Below are 17,589 nucleotides of genomic sequence, written 5' to 3'. Positions count from 1 at the left end.
CGTCAATGACCTGGAAAAGCAAAAGAAGTGAAGGACATTCACCGATAGCCTACAGTAGGTGTGTGTTTCAAAGAAAGAGGATGGGTGTGCTCAGCAGAGTGAGAGAGAGAGGATGGGTGTGCTCAGCAGAGTGAGAGAGAGAGGATGGGTGTGCTCAGCAGAGAGAGAAAGAGAGAGAGATAAAGAGTGTTTATTCAGTATGTGTCTTCATCTCTGACACCCTGAGCTCTAACTGGCCAGAGAGAGAATGTGAATATACACCCGCATAAGAGACTGAGCGTGAGGCCTGATTCATAGCCGACGTAAACAACGCAAGCTACGTTGTGAACGCAAGCTCCAACATGACTCAACATGACTCAACATGACTCAACATGACTCAACATGACTCAACATGACTCGAGAGCTTGTGTTCTGTGTTTAGTTTTGTGGAAACACAAGGAATTGCACTATTGCTTGCGTCAAGTGACAAAATTCGGCATGACACACGGAAGGACGCAACGAGATCTTGCGTAGCTTGCGTTGCTTGCGCTTATGTAGTTTGCGTCGACTATGAATCCGGCCTAAGAGAGACTGAGTGTGAGAGAGACCGAGGGTAAGAGAGACCGAGGGTAAGAGAGAAAGAGTGTGATAGAGAGTGTAAGAGACAGGGTGTAAGAGGGAGAAAGAGTGTAAGAGACAGGGTGTAAGAGAGAGAGTGTAAGAGAGACCGAGCGAGAGAGAGACCGAGCGAGAGAGAGACCGAGCAGAGAGAGAGAGAGCGAGAGAGACCGAGCGAGAGAGAGACCGAGCGAGAGAGAGACCGAGCGAGAGAGAGACCGAGCGAGAGAGAGACCGAGCGAGAGAGAGACTGAGCGAGAGAGAGACCGAGCGAGAGAGAGACCGAGCGAGAGAGAGAGAGACTGAGCGAGAGAGAGACCGAGCGAGAGAGAGAGACCGAGCGAGAGAGAGACCGAGCGAGAGAGAGAGAGAGACAGAGCGAGAGAGAGACCGAGCGAGAGAGAGAGAGCGAGAGAGAGAGAGCGAGAGAGACCGAGCGAGCGCTCCCCGGGTCTCACCGTGCATCCGTCCTCCATGACGCTGTAGGTGAAGCGGCTGTTGCCCTCGGCCCTGATCTCCACGTCGTTGGAGCCCTGCAGCAGAACCGCCTTCTTCAGGTTCCCGGCGGACGCGTCCATGTAGGCCACGCTGTTCTTGCAGTGGTAGGTGAGGTTCTGGGCGGCCTCCGTGGACAGCAGCCTCAGGAAGGTCATCTGGATGGCAGCGGTGTTGGGAGCCAGGCTGTCATCGCCATAGTTGAACTGCAGGGGGCAGCGGTGAGAGGAGGGTGGGTGGAGAGAGGTTAGAAATGAAAATGAAAATAGTTATTACCTAGTTATTACCTGAAGAGGGTTCATACTGCTGTATATAGAATGATAACAGGCACTTTTAGTCCTGTCTCATGTCCACATCATAGAGTGCCGATGATGAATGATCACCCTGAACTCTTATGACAACAGAAGAAATAACCCCTCATTACCCTCTGAATAATCCCGGGCGGTTTCAGAGGACCTGTCACCAATTCAGTCTGAGACTAATGATCCAGGACAAGTCTCAGTTCAACAACTTCATTGCAGAATTCCAAAGCGTCCTGAGGTGAGACTCACCTGGAACCCTCCGTTCATGGTCTCTCCGAACCAGATGTGTTTGCGCTCCTTGCTCTTGCTGGACCACCAGTTCTTGCGCGGGATGCTGGCGGGCTTGGGGCTGACGCACGACTCGCCCGTCTCCATGTTGCAGTAGACCTTGATGGCGTCGATGGTGCATCCCTGGTTGGGGTCGATCCAGTACTCTCCTGGAAACGCACACAAACACACATCAGCTTAACGCACTCTCCTACTACCCACAACACATGTAAGAAACATGTCTTGTCATATTTAGTCTGTTTTCTATTTCATCAAAATAAATAATTTTCCCAGCATGCCCCTGGCTTCTCTGTGGCGTTCTCTGGCCCCTGGGTTCTAATCGGGCCCCCCGGGTTCCTCACCGCTCTTCCAGTCGGGGTGGCAGAGCTTCAGGTCCCTGCAGGTGCGTGCGGGGTTCTTCTTGGAGCCCTCCGGACTGCGGATGTTCTCGATCTGGTTGTTGAGGGACTTGAGCGTGGCGTCCACCTCGGCGTCGTGCTGGCGCAGGTTTCCGGAGGCCTGGTCGGCGCGCATGTACCTCAGGGGGTCGGGAGACTTCTCCAGCTGGGACAGGCCGGCGAAGGCGGACATGTCGATGCCGGGGCCGGGGGGTCCGGGAGGGCCGGGGGGTCCGGAGTTACCGGGGGGACCCTGAGAGGAGAGGGGGAGCAGAGGGTTACCATGACGGCCAGGGAGCCGGGACCAACACTGGGAGCTTGAACTGGATGGACAGTAGTGCACAATGCTACATGTAGTAAAGGGGGGGTTTGGTAAGTAAAGAACACTATAGGGTGAGAACAGGTCTGAGGTAAATGATCATACAGGATCTGTTCTCTACTGTAGGTCTCTACTGTGTTTGAAGACCCGTCTCAGAGGGCATGAGAGAGCTCTGAAGACCCGTCTCAGAGGGCATGAGAGAGCTCTGAAGACCCGTCTCAGAGGGCATGTGAGAGTCCTGAAGACCCGTCTCAGAGGGCATGTGAGAGCTCTGAAGACCCGTCTCAGAGGGCATGAGAGAGCTCTGAAGACCCGTCTCAGAGGGCATGAGAGAGCTCTGAAGACCCGTCTCAGAGGGCATGTGAGAGTCCTGAAGGACACTTACTCCGGGGCCGGTCTCTCCAGAGCGACCACGTGGTCCAGGGGGCCCGATAGGTCCAGGGAGACCGTTGGATCCGTCCTTTCCGCTAGGTCCAATAGGTCCGGGGGGTCCCTACACACACACACACACACACACACACACAACCACACACACACACACACACACACACACACACACAAACCAGATACTTAGGCACTTTAGGAAAATGTGTGGGTAGAGAAAACCTTATCTCCCCTAATAAACATGACCATATCCAGTGAGCTGAGCAGAGGTGTCTGTACTAACAACACAGTCTGGTCTATATCAGTCTGTACTCTCTCTGTCTGTACTAACAACACAGTCTGGTCTATATCAGTCTGTACTCTCTCTGTCTGTACTAACAACACAGTCTGGTCTATATCAGTCTGTACTCTCTGTCTGTACTAACAACACAGTCTGGTCTATATCAGTCTGTACTCTCTCTGTCTGTTCTAACAACACAGTCTGGTCTATATCAGTCTGTACTCTCTCTGTCTGTTCTAACAACACAGTCTGGTCTATATCAGTCTGTACTCACTGTCTGTACTAACAACACAGTCTGGTCTATATCAGTCTGTACTCACTGTCTGTACTAACAACACAGTCTGGTCTATATCAGTATGTACTCACTGTCTGTACTAACAACACAGTCTGGTCTATATCAGTCTGTACTCTCTCTGTCTGTACTAACAACACAGTCTGGTCTATATCAGTCTGTACTCTCTCTGTCTGTACTAACAACACAGTCTGGTCTATATCAGTCTGTACTCTCTCTGTCTGTACTAACAACACAGTCTGGTCTATATCAGTCTGTACTCACTCTGTCTGTACTAACAACACAGTCTGGTCTATATCAGTCTGTACTCTCTCTGTCTGTACTAACAACACAGTCTGGTCTATATCAGTCTGTACTCACTGTCTGTACTAACAACACAATCTGGTCTATATCAGTCTGTACTCACTCTGTCTGTACTAACAACACAGTCTGGTCTATATCAGTCTGTACTCTCTCTGTCTGTACTAACAACACAGTCTGGTCTATATTCAGTCTGTACTCACTGTCTGTACTAACAACACAGTCTGGTCTATATCAGTCTGTACTCTCTCTGTCTGTACTAACAACACAGTCTGGTCTATATTCAGTCTGTACTCTCTCTGTCTGTACTAACAACACAGTCTGGTCTATATTCAGTCTGTACTCACTGTCTGTACTAACAACACAGTCTGGTCTATATCAGTCTGTACTCTCTCTGTCTGTACTAACAACACAGTCTGGTCTATATTCAGTCTGTACTCACTCTGTCTGTACTAACAACACAGTCTGGTCTATATCAGTCTGTACTCTCTCTGTCTGTACTAACAACACAGTCTGGTCTATATCAGTCTGTACTCACTCTGTCTGTACTAACAACACAGTCTGGTCTATATCAGTCTGTACTCACTCTGTCTGTACTAACAACACAGTCTGGTCTATATTCAGTCTGTACTCTGTCTGTCTGTACTAATAACAGTCTGGTCTATATCAGTCTGTACTCTCTCTGTCTGTACTAACAACACAGTCTGGTCTATATCAGTCTGTACTCTCTCTGTCTGTACTAACAACACAGTCTGGTCTATATCAGTCTGTACTCTCTCTGTCTGTACTAACAACACAGTCTGGTCTATATCTACAGTCTGTACTCACTCTATCTGCACAAATGCACAGTGTCTGGTCTATATTCGGTCTGTACTCACTCTGGCTCCAGAAGGTCCGGCAGGTCCAGAAGCACCCTGGTCTCCAGCTTGGCCCTGAGGAAAGACAGAGGGGGTTCATGGGAAACAATGAATGAAACCATGTCCAGGTGTGGTTCTGGTGTGGTTCTGGTGTGGTTCTGGTTTGGGCGTGGTACTCACGGGAGGTCCGGGCAGACCCTGCAGACCGGTGAAGCCTCGGTGTCCCTTCTGTCCCCTCTCCCCAGACTCGCCTGACTCTCCCTTGTCACCACGAGGTCCTTGGGGTCCCTGACGAAGAGAGAGGAGTACGCCTTAGAACACGACAACTGTGTGTGCCTGTGTAGTGTTTGTAGTGTGTGTGTGTGTGTGTGTGTGTGTGCGTGTGTGTCACTCACAGCCATGCCTCTGGCTCCAGCAGGGCCTGCGGGTCCAGATGGTCCTTGAGCACCCTAGAACACAGACAGGAGATGCGTGAGAACCCGGTGAGAAGAACATACTGGAATACCTTGAACAATTCATCAAACTAAGGTTCTAGCTAGAAAAAAAAAGGTTCTATCTGGAACGGTTCTAGCTAACCCAAACGAAGATCCCTTTTGGGCCCTTCTTTCCCCGGGTACTGCAGCGGTACTCACAGACTCTCCCCGGTCTCCCTGCTTGCCGGTGGGGCCGACGGGGCCGGGGGCCCCATGAGCACCAGGAGCACCAGGAGCACCGACGGGACCTGTGGCTCCGCGATCACCCTGCAGGACGGAGAACACAAAACACACTCCGGTCAGTCACAGACCACAACACCCACACACACACACACACACACACACACACACTGTGGCTACTGTAATATCAACTGTAACGAGTGTAAAGTTTTTCCGATGTTCATGGTTTATTGGAGGAGAGGGGAGGGGCTTCTCACCTTGATCCCAGCAGCACCGTCTCTTCCTGGAGGCCCGTCGGATCCAGCGTTGCCCTGTTACACAAACACACACTTCAGCTTCACCTCCATACTGGTCCTTAACACACCGGTAAGACAACGTCAATGCTACTGTAAATGAACTGCACTTTATCCAAAGCGCTTTACAATGGCTTCTCATTCATCCATTCACACACACACCAATGGCGGCAGCTGCCATGCAAGGTGCTAGCCTGCTCATGGGGAGCATGGTTCATCGTCTTGCTCAGGAACCCTTCGACACGCTGCTGGGCGGAGCTGGAATTGAACCGGGAACCTTCCGATTCTCAGGCGGCTACTCTACCTCCCAAGCTACTGCCGCCCAATCGCTCAATCAATGTACTGTACCAATCAATCAAGAAATCAATCCATCAATCAATCATCCAATCAACCAACACTCAGTCAATAAATCAATTAGCTACTGACCTCTCTACCAGGCTCTCCAGAAGGTCCAGTCAGTCCAGGGGGTCCGACAGGTCCGGGGGGTCCGCGGTCTCCTCCACCGCCAGGAGCTCCCTGCTTACCAGGCTCACCCTGCAGAGACAACACACCCGGGGTCACCCACGCACCCCTCAGGAGAAATAAGCCCCGCCCACCTACGCCATCAAAGTGATATTTTTTTCGGTTGCGTAGCTGGCTTGTAAACCTAAATCAGGGGAGCCGAGACCCAGCGGGGGGCAAGAGAGCGTCACCACCAGGGGGAGCTACTAGTGCCCAGCTGAGGGGTGGGGTAGGGTAGCAGCTTTGGGTTTCTCCTCCAATGGTTACAGGCTAGAGGGGTCCTATGCAGTAGAGAGCAGAACCTGGATGGATTGACCCTAGATTAGACTAACCCTAGATTAGACTAACCCTAGATTAGACTAACCCTAGATTAGACTAACCCTACATTAGACTAACCCTGGATGAGACTAACCCTAGATTAGACTAACCCTAGATTAGACTAACCCTAGATTAGACTAACCCTACATTAGACTAACCCTGGATGAGACTAACCCTAGATTAGACTAACCCTAGATTAGACTAACCCTGGATGAGACTAACCCTAGATAAGACTAACCCTAGATTAGACTAACCCTAGATTAGACTAACCCTAGATTAGACTAACCCTGGATGAGACTAACCCTGGATGAGACTAACCCTAGATTAGATTTACCCTAGATTAGACTAACCCTGGATGAGACTAACCCTAGATGAGATTTACCCTAGATTAGACTAACCCTAGATTAGACTAACCCTGGATGAGACTAACCCTGGATGAGACCAACCCTAGATGAGACTAACCCTAGATAAGACTAACCCTACATTAGACTAACCCTGGATGAGACTAACCCTGGATGAGACTAACCCTAGATTAGACTAACCCTAGATTAGACCAACCCTAGATGAGACTAACCCTAGATTAGACTAACCCTAGATTAGACCAACCCTAGATGAGACTAACCCTACATTAGACTAACCCTAGATTAGACTAACCCTAGATTATACTAACGTTAGATGAGACTAACCCTAGATTATACTAACCCTAGATTATACTAACGTTAGATGAGACTAACCCTAGATTATACTAACCCTGGATGAGACTAACCCTAGATGAGACTAACCCTAGATTAGACTAACCCTAGATTATACTAACGTTAGATGAGACTAACCCTAGATTATACTAACCCTGGATGAGACTAACCCTACATTAGACTAACCCTAGATGAGACTAACCCTAGATTAGACTAACGTTAGATGAGACTAACCTAGGTGAGACTAACCCTAGATAAACCTAACCCCGGGTGAGACTAACCCTGGATAAAACCATCCCTGGATTAGACTAACCCTGGATTAGACTAACGCTAGATGAGACCAACCTAGATGAGACTAACCCTAGATGAGACTAACCCTAAGTGAAACATGAGACTAACCCTAGATGAGACTGACCCTGGATGAAAACCTCTTTGAGTCAAATCCGCCCCTGAGTTTTCCTGCAGCTGGTGTTCCCAGCGTTGGTGTGGAGGTGTGGAGGCTCAGGGGTGGATGTGTGGGGGCTCAGGGGTGGATGTGTGGAGGCTCAGGGGTGGATGTGTGGAGGCTCAGGGGTGGATGTGTGGAGGCTCAGGGGTGGATGTGTGGAGGCTCAGGGGTGGATGTGTAGAGGCTCAGGGGTGTGGAGGCTCAGGGGTGGATGTGTGGAGGCTCAGGGGTGGATGTGTGGAGGCTCAGGGGTGGATGTGTGGAGGCTCAGGGGTGTGTGTGTGGAGGCTCAGCTGGTGTGTGTGGAGGCTCAGGGGTGGATGTGTGGAGGCTCAGGGGTGGATGTGTGGAGGCTCAGGGGTGGATGTGTGGAGGCTCAGCTGGTGTGTGTGGAGGCTCAGGGGTGGATGTGTGGAGGCTCAGCTGGTGTGTGTGGAGGCTCAGGGGTGGATGTGTAGAGGCTCAGGGGTAGATGTGTGGAGGCTCAGGGGTGGATGTGTGGAGGCTCAGGGGTGGATGTGTGGAGGCTCAGCTGGTGTGTGTGGAGGCTCAGGGGTGGATGTGGAGGCTCAGGGGTGGATGGTTAGAGGCTCAGGGGTGGATGTGTGGAGGCTCAGGGGTGGATGTATGGAGGCTCAGGGGTGGATGTGTGGAGGCTCAGCTGGTGTGTGTGGAGGCTCAGGGGTGGATGTGTGGAGGCTCAGCTGGTGTGTGTGGAGGCTCAGGGGTGGATGTGGAGGCTCAGCTGGTGTGTGTGGAGGCTCAGGGGTGGGTGTGTGGAGGCTCAGCATGCTGGAGACATCACTCGCTTCCTATTTTCCTTTCTTTTGTTTTTGTAAAATGGTAATTTATAATAGAGTTTATCTGTAGCACAATCCTGGAGCAGCAGCAGCGTTTCAGCGTCTCTGTACACCGTTCATTACGTGTGAGGAATAAAATAATGTGGAATGTTGTATCTCAGCATGTGGGAGACGTCGTCAGTCTGTTTCTCTTTCCTCCTCTTCTATTAATGCTTGTCTCTCCTCTCCATCTCTCTCATGTCATCGCCATCTCTCTTCCCAGCAGATTGCCTCGTATATCTTGACCGCATGTCAAACATTTCACCACACAATCTCTTCAGAGTGTCTCTGAGCTACAGTAGCTGGAACATGGATACTGTAGCTGACAGGCTCCATACTTGTACATGTACTCTTGCAAGCTAACGGCCAGTTTGGCTGTCTTGGAGCAAATCTGACCCTGTGTGTCTTGCGCGTACATGCGTGTGTGTGTGTGTGTGTGTGTGTGTGAGACTTACAGAGGGACCAGGCAGGCCAGGGAAGCCTCTCTCTCCGCGCTGACCAGGCAGACCAACGATACCACGCTGCCCAGCCAGACCAGATGGTCCAGAGGGACCATCAGGACCCTGAGAAGGAGCAGGGAGAGGAGGAGGAGGAAGAGGAGGAGGAGGAGGAGGAGGAGGAGGAGGAGGAGGAAGAAGAAGAAGAACAGTTAAATCAAGGGCCATTGGTTTCTCCATCAGTTATTTTGCACCCATCTCAAGAGCTGATAAAGCCTGTCAGGTGTATCTATCTAAACAGGAGTTGAGAACGTGAACATTTCCATTCAGATTGATAGACTCTTCATATCGTACTGCAGATACACATGTTCTATTCTGTTCTATGATTAGTTCTGTTCTTGTGTAACCAGCATTAAATCATAATTGTTGTAGTTGTTAGCTCGCTGTTAGGAGTCTAGCTATGTGTTGATGATTTCTACATGGTCTTCCACGTCCACTCATGTCACCGTCAACATGTCCCTCTCCTTCCTTCTGGTTCACTAGTTCTAGACCTCCATCTATTCTGTCACATCTGGTCTCCCCCCCCTCTCCCTCTCTCTCCCCCCCCACCAAGCCCTTTACTCTCTCTCCCTCTCTCTCTCTCTCTCCCTCTCTCTCTCCCCCCACCAAGCCCTTTACTCTCTCTCCCTCTCTCTCTCTCTCTCTCCCTCTCTCTCTCCCCCCACCAAGCCCTTTTCTACTCTCTCTCACTCTCTCTCTCTCTCTCTATATATATATACCCCCCCCTCTCTCTCTCTCCCTCTCTCTCTCTATAACTCTCTCTCTCCCTCTCTCTCTCTCTCTCTCCCTCTCTCTCTCCCTCTCTCTCTCTATCTCTCTCCCTCTCTCTCTCTCTCTCTCTATCTCTCTCTCTTTCTCTCTACCCCCCCCCCCTCCCTGTCTCCTTTTGTCTCTCTCCATCCTGCCTTCTGTTCAGTCTTCTCTATCCTGGACACGTACGAGCTCGCTAGAGGTTTGAAAGAGAACGCACGTACGCCTTTCAGAAATTCGGCTCCCAATTAACACCTGTACAAAGTGACAATGTGTGTGTGCGTGTGTGTGTGTGTGTGTGTGTGTGTGTGTGTGTGTGTGTGTGTGTGTGCGTGTGTGTGTGTGTGTGTGAGAGAGAGTGTTCTATAGATGTGATGCATTTCCCTCTTGGCAGGTGCACTGTGCCATGTGTGTGATGTTGCCTGAGGTGGATGGAGGGGTAGGAGAGAAGGTGTGTGTGTGTGTGTGTGTGTGTGTGTGTGTGTGTGTGTGTGTGTGTGTGCGTGTGTGTGTGTGTGTGTGCGTGTGTGTTACTCACAGGGGGCCCATCCTCTCCAGAGTCTCCCTTCTCTCCGGAGGTTCCAGCGGGGCCCCGCAGCCCAGCGTCTCCCTGGCGGCCTGGGGGGCCCCCGTCTCCTCGGACACCCTTGGGGCCGTCTTTACCAGAGGGACCAGCGGGGCCAGCAGACCCGGGGTTACCCTGAGACACAGAGGGACAAGGACAGAGCGTCAGTTAGACAGAGACGCAGAGGGACAAGGACAGAGCTCCCCTGAGACACAGAGGGACAAGGACAGAGCTCCCCTGAGACACAGAGGGACAAGGACAGAGCTCCCTGAGACGCAGAGGGACAAGGACAGAGCTCCCCTGAGACACAGAGGGACAAGGACAGAGCTCCCCTGAGACACAGAGGGACAAGCACAGAGCTCCCTGAGACGCAGAGGGACAAGCACAGAGCTCCCTGAGACACAGAGGGACAAGGACAGAGCTCCCTGAGACACAGAGGGACAAGGACAGAGCTCCCTGAGACAGACCAGGGTCCTATAGTACTTGGCGCAGGTCTGGTCAGGACCTCGGTCCTCAGAGGGACATCAGCTGCAGACGGACCAATCATTTAGCAGCAAAGTCAGCAGTCCAAACGCAGGCTGAATTATTCATAAGAAAACAATGAAAAGCATGAATATTTGAAGAACATGCGGTCTAGCGTTCAGTAGTCCAGAGGAAACATACGGTCTAGCGTTCAGTAGTCCAGAGGAAACATACGGTCTAGCGTTCAGTAGTCCAGAGGAAACATACGGTCTAGCGTTCAGTAGTCCAGAGGAACATACGGTCTAGCGTTCAGTAGTCCAGAGGTCTAGCGTTCAGTAGTCCAGAGGAAGAACATACGGTCTAGTGCTCAGTAGTCCAGAGGAACATACGGTCTAGCGTTCAGTAGTCCAGAGGAAACATGCGTTCAGTAGCGCTCAGTAGTCCAGAGGAAGGAAAGAGATGAATGACTGTGGTCTTCAGAGCGGGCTGGCCTGCACACTGCACACTGCACACTGCACACTGCACACTGCACACTGCACACTGCACACGCAGTCGCTCCAAGATAGACTTTATTCAAGGCCAACTTTCCATCCTTAAAAGGTGGAACCTTACTTTAAACACACACACACACACACACACACACACACACACACACACACACACACACACACACAGAGTTGTGTTTTCTTGAAAACTGTACTTACATTGGGACCAGGAGGTCCAACTCTGCCAGCAGCACCAGGGAAACCAGTAGCACCCTGGTAGAGAGAGAGAGAGAGAGACATAGAGAGAGAGAGAGAGAGAGAGAGAGAGAGAGAGACAGAGAGACAGAGAGAGAGAGAGAGAGAGAGAGAGAGAGACATAGAGAGAGAGAGAGAGAGACAGAGAGAGAGAGAGACAGAGAGAGAGAGAGAGAGAGAGAGAGACATAGAGAGAGAGAGAGAGAGAGAGAGAGAGAGAGAGACATAGAGAGAGAGAGAGAGAGACAGAGAGAGAGAGAGACAGAGAGAGAGAGAGAGAGAGAGAGAGAGGAGACATAGAGAGAGAGAGAGAGAGAGAGAGACATAGAGAGAGAGAGAGAGAGAGACAGAGAGAGAGGGAGAGAGAGAGAGAGGGAGGAAGAAGAAGGGTAAGAGGGAAAGAGATATTATAGATTATAAATATTTATAAAGCAGGTCACCACAGTTTGTAACTGTTTTTACATTTTCTGAAGCGGTTTTTGAAAAATTTTTTAATTGATGTAATTAAATGTAATTTTGTCTCTTTGATTCTTGTTTATGCAATTTTGTTTAATCTTGTTTATGTAATATTGCTTCTTGATGTTGACTAATGCTATGTAATTACTCTGCACTGCAAATGAGTGTAACTACTCGTCATTTGGAGTATAAATCAAACTTGAATGAAAGCATGAAGGTGAGCTGTGAGTTGTGATCAGGGCAGATGAGGTGTGATCAGGGCAGATGAGGTGTGTGATCAGGGCAGATGAGGTGTGTGATCAGGGCAGATGAGTTGTGATCAGGGCAGATGAGGTGTGTGATCAGGGCAGATGAGGTGTGTGATCAGGGCAGATGAGGTGTGTGATCAGGGCAGATGAGGTGTGTGATCAGGGCAGATGAGGTGTGATCAGGGCAGATGAGGTGTGATCAGGGCAGATGAGGTGTGATCAGGGCAGATGAGGTGTGTGATCAGGGCAGATGAGGTGTGTGATCAGGGCAGATGAGGTGTGTAATCAGGGCAGATGAGGTGAGTGATCAGGGCAGATGAGGTGTGTGATCAGGGCAGATGAGGTGTGTGATCAGGGCAGATGAGGTGTGTGATCAGGGCAGATGAGGTGTGTGATCAGGGCAGATGAGGTGTGTGATCAGGGCAGATGAGGTGTGTGATCAGGGCAGATGAGGTGTGTGATCAGGGCAGATGAGGGGAGTTCTTACAGGGGGTCCCTGGGCTCCACGCGCTCCTTTAGGTCCAGACACACCGGTGGGTCCCTGAGAGGACAGAGAGAGAGAGATCCTTACACACCGCTTACAACATGCAGGTACACATCTGGAAACATGCAGGTACACATCTGGAAACATGCAGGTACACATCTGGAAACATGCAGGTACACATCTGGAAACATGCAGGTACACATCTGGAAACATGCAGGTACACATCTGGAAACATGCAGGTACACATCTGGAAACATGCAGGTACACATCTGGAAACATGCAGGTACACATCTGGAAACATGCAGGTACACATCTGGAAACATGCAGGTACACATCTGGAAACATGCAGGTACACATCTGGAAACATGCAGGTACACATCTGGAAACATGCAGGTACACATCTGGAAACATGAGGACCAATTTGGTTTTGGGAACTCATGAAAAAACAATTGTGTCTATGATATCCCTTCACTATGCTCAACACATTCTACACCAGGTAACAGAGAGGGAGAGAAAGAGAGGGAGAGAGAGAGAGAGAGAGAGAGAGAGAGAGAGAGAGAGGGAGAGAGAGAGAGAGAGACATACCGAAGGTCCAGGAGCACCAGAGGGTCCTTGTGGTCCGGGGGCCCCGGCATCTCCCTTCTGGCCGCCCTCGCCCTGCTCTCCCTTGGCACCGGGCTGACCATCTGCACCCTGGGTGGGGACACACACACACACACACATCAGTTCTCTGGGTGGGGAGACACACACACATCAGTTCTCTGGGTGGGGACACACACACATCAGTTCTCTGGGTGGGGACACACACACATCAGTTCTCTGGGTGGGGAGACACACACACACACACACACACACACACACACACACACACACACATCAGTTCTCTGGGTGGGGAGACACACACATCAGTTCTCTGGGTGGGGACACACACACATCAGTACTCTGGGTGGGGGGACACACACATCAGTTCTCTGGGTGGGGAGACACACACATCAGTTCTCTGGGTGGGGACACACACACACATCAGTTCTCTGGGAGGGGAGACACACACATCAGTACTCTGGGTGGGGAGACACACACACATCAGTTCTCTGGGTGGGGAGACACACACACATCAGTACTCTGGGTGGGGGGACACACACATCAGTTCTCTGGGTGGGGGGACACACACATCAGTTCTCTGGGTGGGGACACACACACATCAGTACTCTGGGTGGGGAGACACACATCAGTTCTCTGGGTGGGGAGACACACACATCAGTTCTCTGGGTGGGGAGACACACACACACACACACACACACACACACACATCAGTTCTCTGGGTGGGGAGACACACACATCAGTTCTCTGGGTGGGGGGACACACACACATCAGTTCTCTGGGTGGACACACACACACACACATCAGTTCTCTGGGTGGGGAGACTCTCTGTTGGAGACTATGGAAAGGGGAGGTACCTGGCAGGTGATTGGCTTACGGCCCATCTGTTCACCATGCTCCTAACTGTAACAGTCACACCTAAACCCACCTGGCCTGGTCAAAATAACATGAATTAAAAATGCTATATTCCTCAACCTTGCTTAATGGTCAAACACTCAAAGGCAGAGGGAGTTAACTAATTATTTAAATTCCAACAATACCTCAGAAAGACTAACTGACGGTAAATTGACGACTGGATTTTGATGACTGATCTAAGAGCTGCTAACTAGTATCTTAGCGGATGAGACTGTGGTGGTCAGAGCTCTCGAGGGTGTTTGAGTGACCCATGGTCGATGAAGGTCCCTCTGCTGGTATTGGCACTGCCGATCGATGAGCAGGTCGATCGTGAGGATGGATGGTGCAATGAAACCTCCATGGTAATAACTCAGCCAAGGGGTGTGTGGTCTGAGAAACAGGAAGGGCTTTCAGATCCTGTTGAGGGGATCTGGGCTGGTCAGTGCTGGTCAGTGCTGGTCAGTGCTGGTCAGTGCTGGTCCAGGCCTCACAGACATGGATAGATACATAATGCACTGTTGGCTCCCCTAAGCTGAACCTTGCTAGCCATCGACCATCCATAACTGTTGTCACTCTAGCCTTACATGGAATATTAAACCTGGCACACGCTCTTGAAGCTATCAGATCTGGGTGAAGTGGAAATTTCGAGAGCAATTGAGAGTCAAGCCAATGTGAAACTAAACGCCCTGAGCGTGATTCAGCTATCTTTACCAGTTATTCATCTTAGCACGCTTTCTATTTCTCATCATAATCGTTTCCCTTTGGAGGAACAGCCCCTTGCCTGATAGTGCTGTGCGTCCTCTAGCAGGCTGTATCTTTTAATAGAAATATGATATGGAGACTAATCCAAAACCTCTATCTAAAGTCCCCCTTAGTAGGAATCTAGTTCTGCCTCAAGGTCTTTTATTTTTATATGTATTATTATTATTTCTTTCATGTTGTTTGGGCAGTGAAACCCGGGGCAACCTTTTCCGAGTGGATCTTGAGATTCGTGCTGAGCTCAGGGCTGACGTTGAGCATTCAAAACCAGACTCTTAAAGGAGTAGTAAAGGGAAAAATCATGTTTAGCCCTGTTTTAAGGTTACTTATGATCATATACAATGATTCAGATCAAACCGTTGACAAAACTAGCACTTTTGAGAAAGTCTGATAATTGCTCTACCACCGTTTTGGTCATTCAATGGATGTGGGAGGGCACCTTGAAAAATCATTAAAAAAAACATGTTAAACTCTCGATTTCAAAGACAAGAAACTCACCGAGGTGTTAGTTCTGACATATGATTCACCATAAAGTAAGATTCTAGTTCATCTGGAAAGGCTTTTTTAAATATTTAGCATAGAACTATTTAGTCGCAGCACATACGTGTGTAAACTTCCGCAAACTAGGTAGCCTAGCAACATAAACAATAACAATAGCTACCGTAAGTAGTTCCGCTTCCTGAATCCCTTCTGCGGATTGATCTACACATCTACAACGTTCGCTTCAATACAAGTCAATGGATTTCATAAAATGATCAATAAAACCCTACAGGATTCATACTTTGCGGTGAATTTGATGTCAGAACACCAACTGACACCAATTACCCCCTCGGTGAGCTTCTTGTCTTTGAAATCGAGAGTTTAACATGTTTTTTGAATGTTTTTTCACGGTGCCCATCCACATCCATTGTATGACCAAAACGGTGGTAGAGCAATTATCAGACTTTCTCAAAAGTGCTAGTTTTGTCAACGTTTTGATCTGAACCATTGAATATGATCATAAGTAACCTTAAAACAGGGCTAAACATGCATTTTCCCTTTACTACTCCTTTAATGTCCTCTAGGAATGTCCTCTAGACTCTTAATGTCCTCTATGAAGACAGCACAGGTCTACTGATCTAGTGGTCAGGCCAGAGGATGGGTCTACTGATCTAGTGGTCAGGCCAGAGGATGGGTCTACTGATCTAGTGGTCAGGCCAGAGGCTGGGTCTACTCATCTAGTGGTCAGGCCAGAGGCTGGGTCTACTGATCTAGTGGTCAGGCCAGAGGCTGGGTCTACTGATCTAGTGGTCAGGCCAGAGGCTGGGTCTACTGATCTAGTGGTCAGGCCAGAGGCTGGTAGTTGGATACTACAGTGTTAGAAAGGGAGAGGAGACATGATGGTGCCCTAGTTGAGGAGGAGGGGAGGTACAGGTGTTGAGGAGGAGGAGGTGTTGAGGAGGGGGAGGTAGAGGAGGTGTGAGGAGGAGGAGGTGTTGAGGAGGAGGAGGAGTTGAGGAGGAGTTAGAGCAGGTGTGAGGAGGAGGAGGTGTTGAGGAGGAGGAGTTAGAGCAGGTGTGAGGAGGAGGAGGTGTTGAGGAGGGGGAGGTAGAGCAGGTGTGAGGAGGAGGAGGTGTTGAGGAGGAGGAGGTGTTGAGGAGGAGGAGGAGTTGAGGAGGGGGAGTTAGAGCAGGTGTGAGGAGGAGGAGGTGTTGAGGAGGAGGAGGTGTGAGGAGGAGGAGTTAGAGCAGGTGTGAGGAGGAGGAGGAGTTGAGGAGGAGTTAGAGCAGGTGTGAGGAGGAGGAGGTGTTGAGGAGGAGGAGTTAGAGCAGGTGTGAGGAGGAGGTGTTGAGGAGGGGGAGGTAGAGCAGGTGTGAGGAGGAGGAGGTGTTGAGGAGGGGGAGGTAGAGCAGGTGTGAGGAGGAGGAGGTGTTGAGGAGGAGGAGGTGTTGAGGAGGAGGAGGTGTTGAGGAGGCGGAGGTAGAGCAGGTGTGAGGAGGAGGAGGTGTTGAGGAGGAGGAGGTGTTGAGGAGGAGGAGGTGTTGAGGAGGAGGAGGTGTTGAGGAGGGGGAGGTAGAGGAGGTGTGAGGAGGAGGAGGTGTTGAGGAGGAGGAGGTGTTGAGGAGGGGATACTCACAGGAGGACCAGCAAAGCCAGCAGGTCCCGGAGGTCCAGTCTCTCCCCTGTCACCCTGGAGGAGAGAGAAAACATAGGTCAGGGGTCAAGGCTAGGGGTCAAGGGTTACCACTGGAAGGTTTTCCAAAACAGTTGTGCGAGCAAATCAGCATCATACACTGTTGTTTTGAGTGTGTGCGTGTGTGTGAGTGTGTGTGTGTATGAGTGTGTGCGTGTATGAGTGTGCGTGTATGAGTGTGTGTGTATGAGTGTGTGTGTATGAGTGTGTGTATGAGTGTGTGTGTGTATGAGTGTGTGTGTGTGTGTATGAGTGTGTGTGTGAGTGTGTATGAGTGTGTGTGAGTGTGTATGAGTGTGTGTGTGAGTGTGTGTGTGTGTGTGTGTGTGTGTGTGAGTGAGTGTGTGTGTGTGTGTGTGTGTATAAGTGTGTGTGTGTGAGTGTGTGTGTGTGTGTGTGAGTGTGTGTGTGAGTGTGTGTGTGAGTGTGTGTGAGTGTGTGTAGATACTTACAGGAGCACCACGGGCCCCAGCAGCTCCGGAGGGCCCAGCAGGACCAGACTCTCCCTAGAGGAGCAGACAGGACAGAGGCTGGGTCAGAGACACACAGAGACATGGCCGAGAGGACAGAGGCTGGGTCAGAGACACACAGAGACATGGACAGAGACATGGACAGAGACATGGACAGGACAGAGGCTGGGTCAGAGACATGGACAGGACAGAGGCTGGGTCAGAGACATGGACAGGACAGAGGCTGGGTCAGAGACATGGACAGGACAGAGGCTGG

At 50.5% G+C, this 17,589-nt stretch overlaps 1 protein-coding gene across 1 annotated transcript in view; it reads right to left on the bottom strand.

The window, feature by feature from the left end:
• The window catches only part of col2a1b (collagen, type II, alpha 1b), a gene marked incomplete at both ends in the record, with an annotated part of 32,730 nt that overhangs the window by 376 nt on the left and 14,765 nt on the right, over window positions 1-17,589 (bottom strand). The window contains 17 exons of the mRNA XM_084462590.1: window positions 1,056-1,298; window positions 1,644-1,831; window positions 2,024-2,312; window positions 2,764-2,871; window positions 4,513-4,566; window positions 4,672-4,779; window positions 4,887-4,940; window positions 5,124-5,231; window positions 5,402-5,455; window positions 5,864-5,971; window positions 8,691-8,798; window positions 10,021-10,182; window positions 11,214-11,267; window positions 12,441-12,494; window positions 13,023-13,130; window positions 16,807-16,860; window positions 17,316-17,369. Of these exons, the coding sequence (XP_084318716.1) occupies window positions 1,056-1,298; window positions 1,644-1,831; window positions 2,024-2,312; window positions 2,764-2,871; window positions 4,513-4,566; window positions 4,672-4,779; window positions 4,887-4,940; window positions 5,124-5,231; window positions 5,402-5,455; window positions 5,864-5,971; window positions 8,691-8,798; window positions 10,021-10,182; window positions 11,214-11,267; window positions 12,441-12,494; window positions 13,023-13,130; window positions 16,807-16,860; window positions 17,316-17,369 (1,908 nt within the window). The remainder of the gene's footprint in view (window positions 1-1,055; window positions 1,299-1,643; window positions 1,832-2,023; window positions 2,313-2,763; window positions 2,872-4,512; window positions 4,567-4,671; window positions 4,780-4,886; window positions 4,941-5,123; window positions 5,232-5,401; window positions 5,456-5,863; window positions 5,972-8,690; window positions 8,799-10,020; window positions 10,183-11,213; window positions 11,268-12,440; window positions 12,495-13,022; window positions 13,131-16,806; window positions 16,861-17,315; window positions 17,370-17,589) is intronic.

Source organism: Borostomias antarcticus (genome assembly GCF_949987555.1).
Source record: "Borostomias antarcticus genome assembly, contig: scaffold_136, whole genome shotgun sequence".
In the NCBI taxonomy this organism is placed as follows: domain Eukaryota; kingdom Metazoa; phylum Chordata; class Actinopteri; order Stomiiformes; family Stomiidae; genus Borostomias; species Borostomias antarcticus.
Note: the sequence above shows the minus strand (reverse complement) of the source record. Positions and strands in the feature narration are given on the sequence as shown.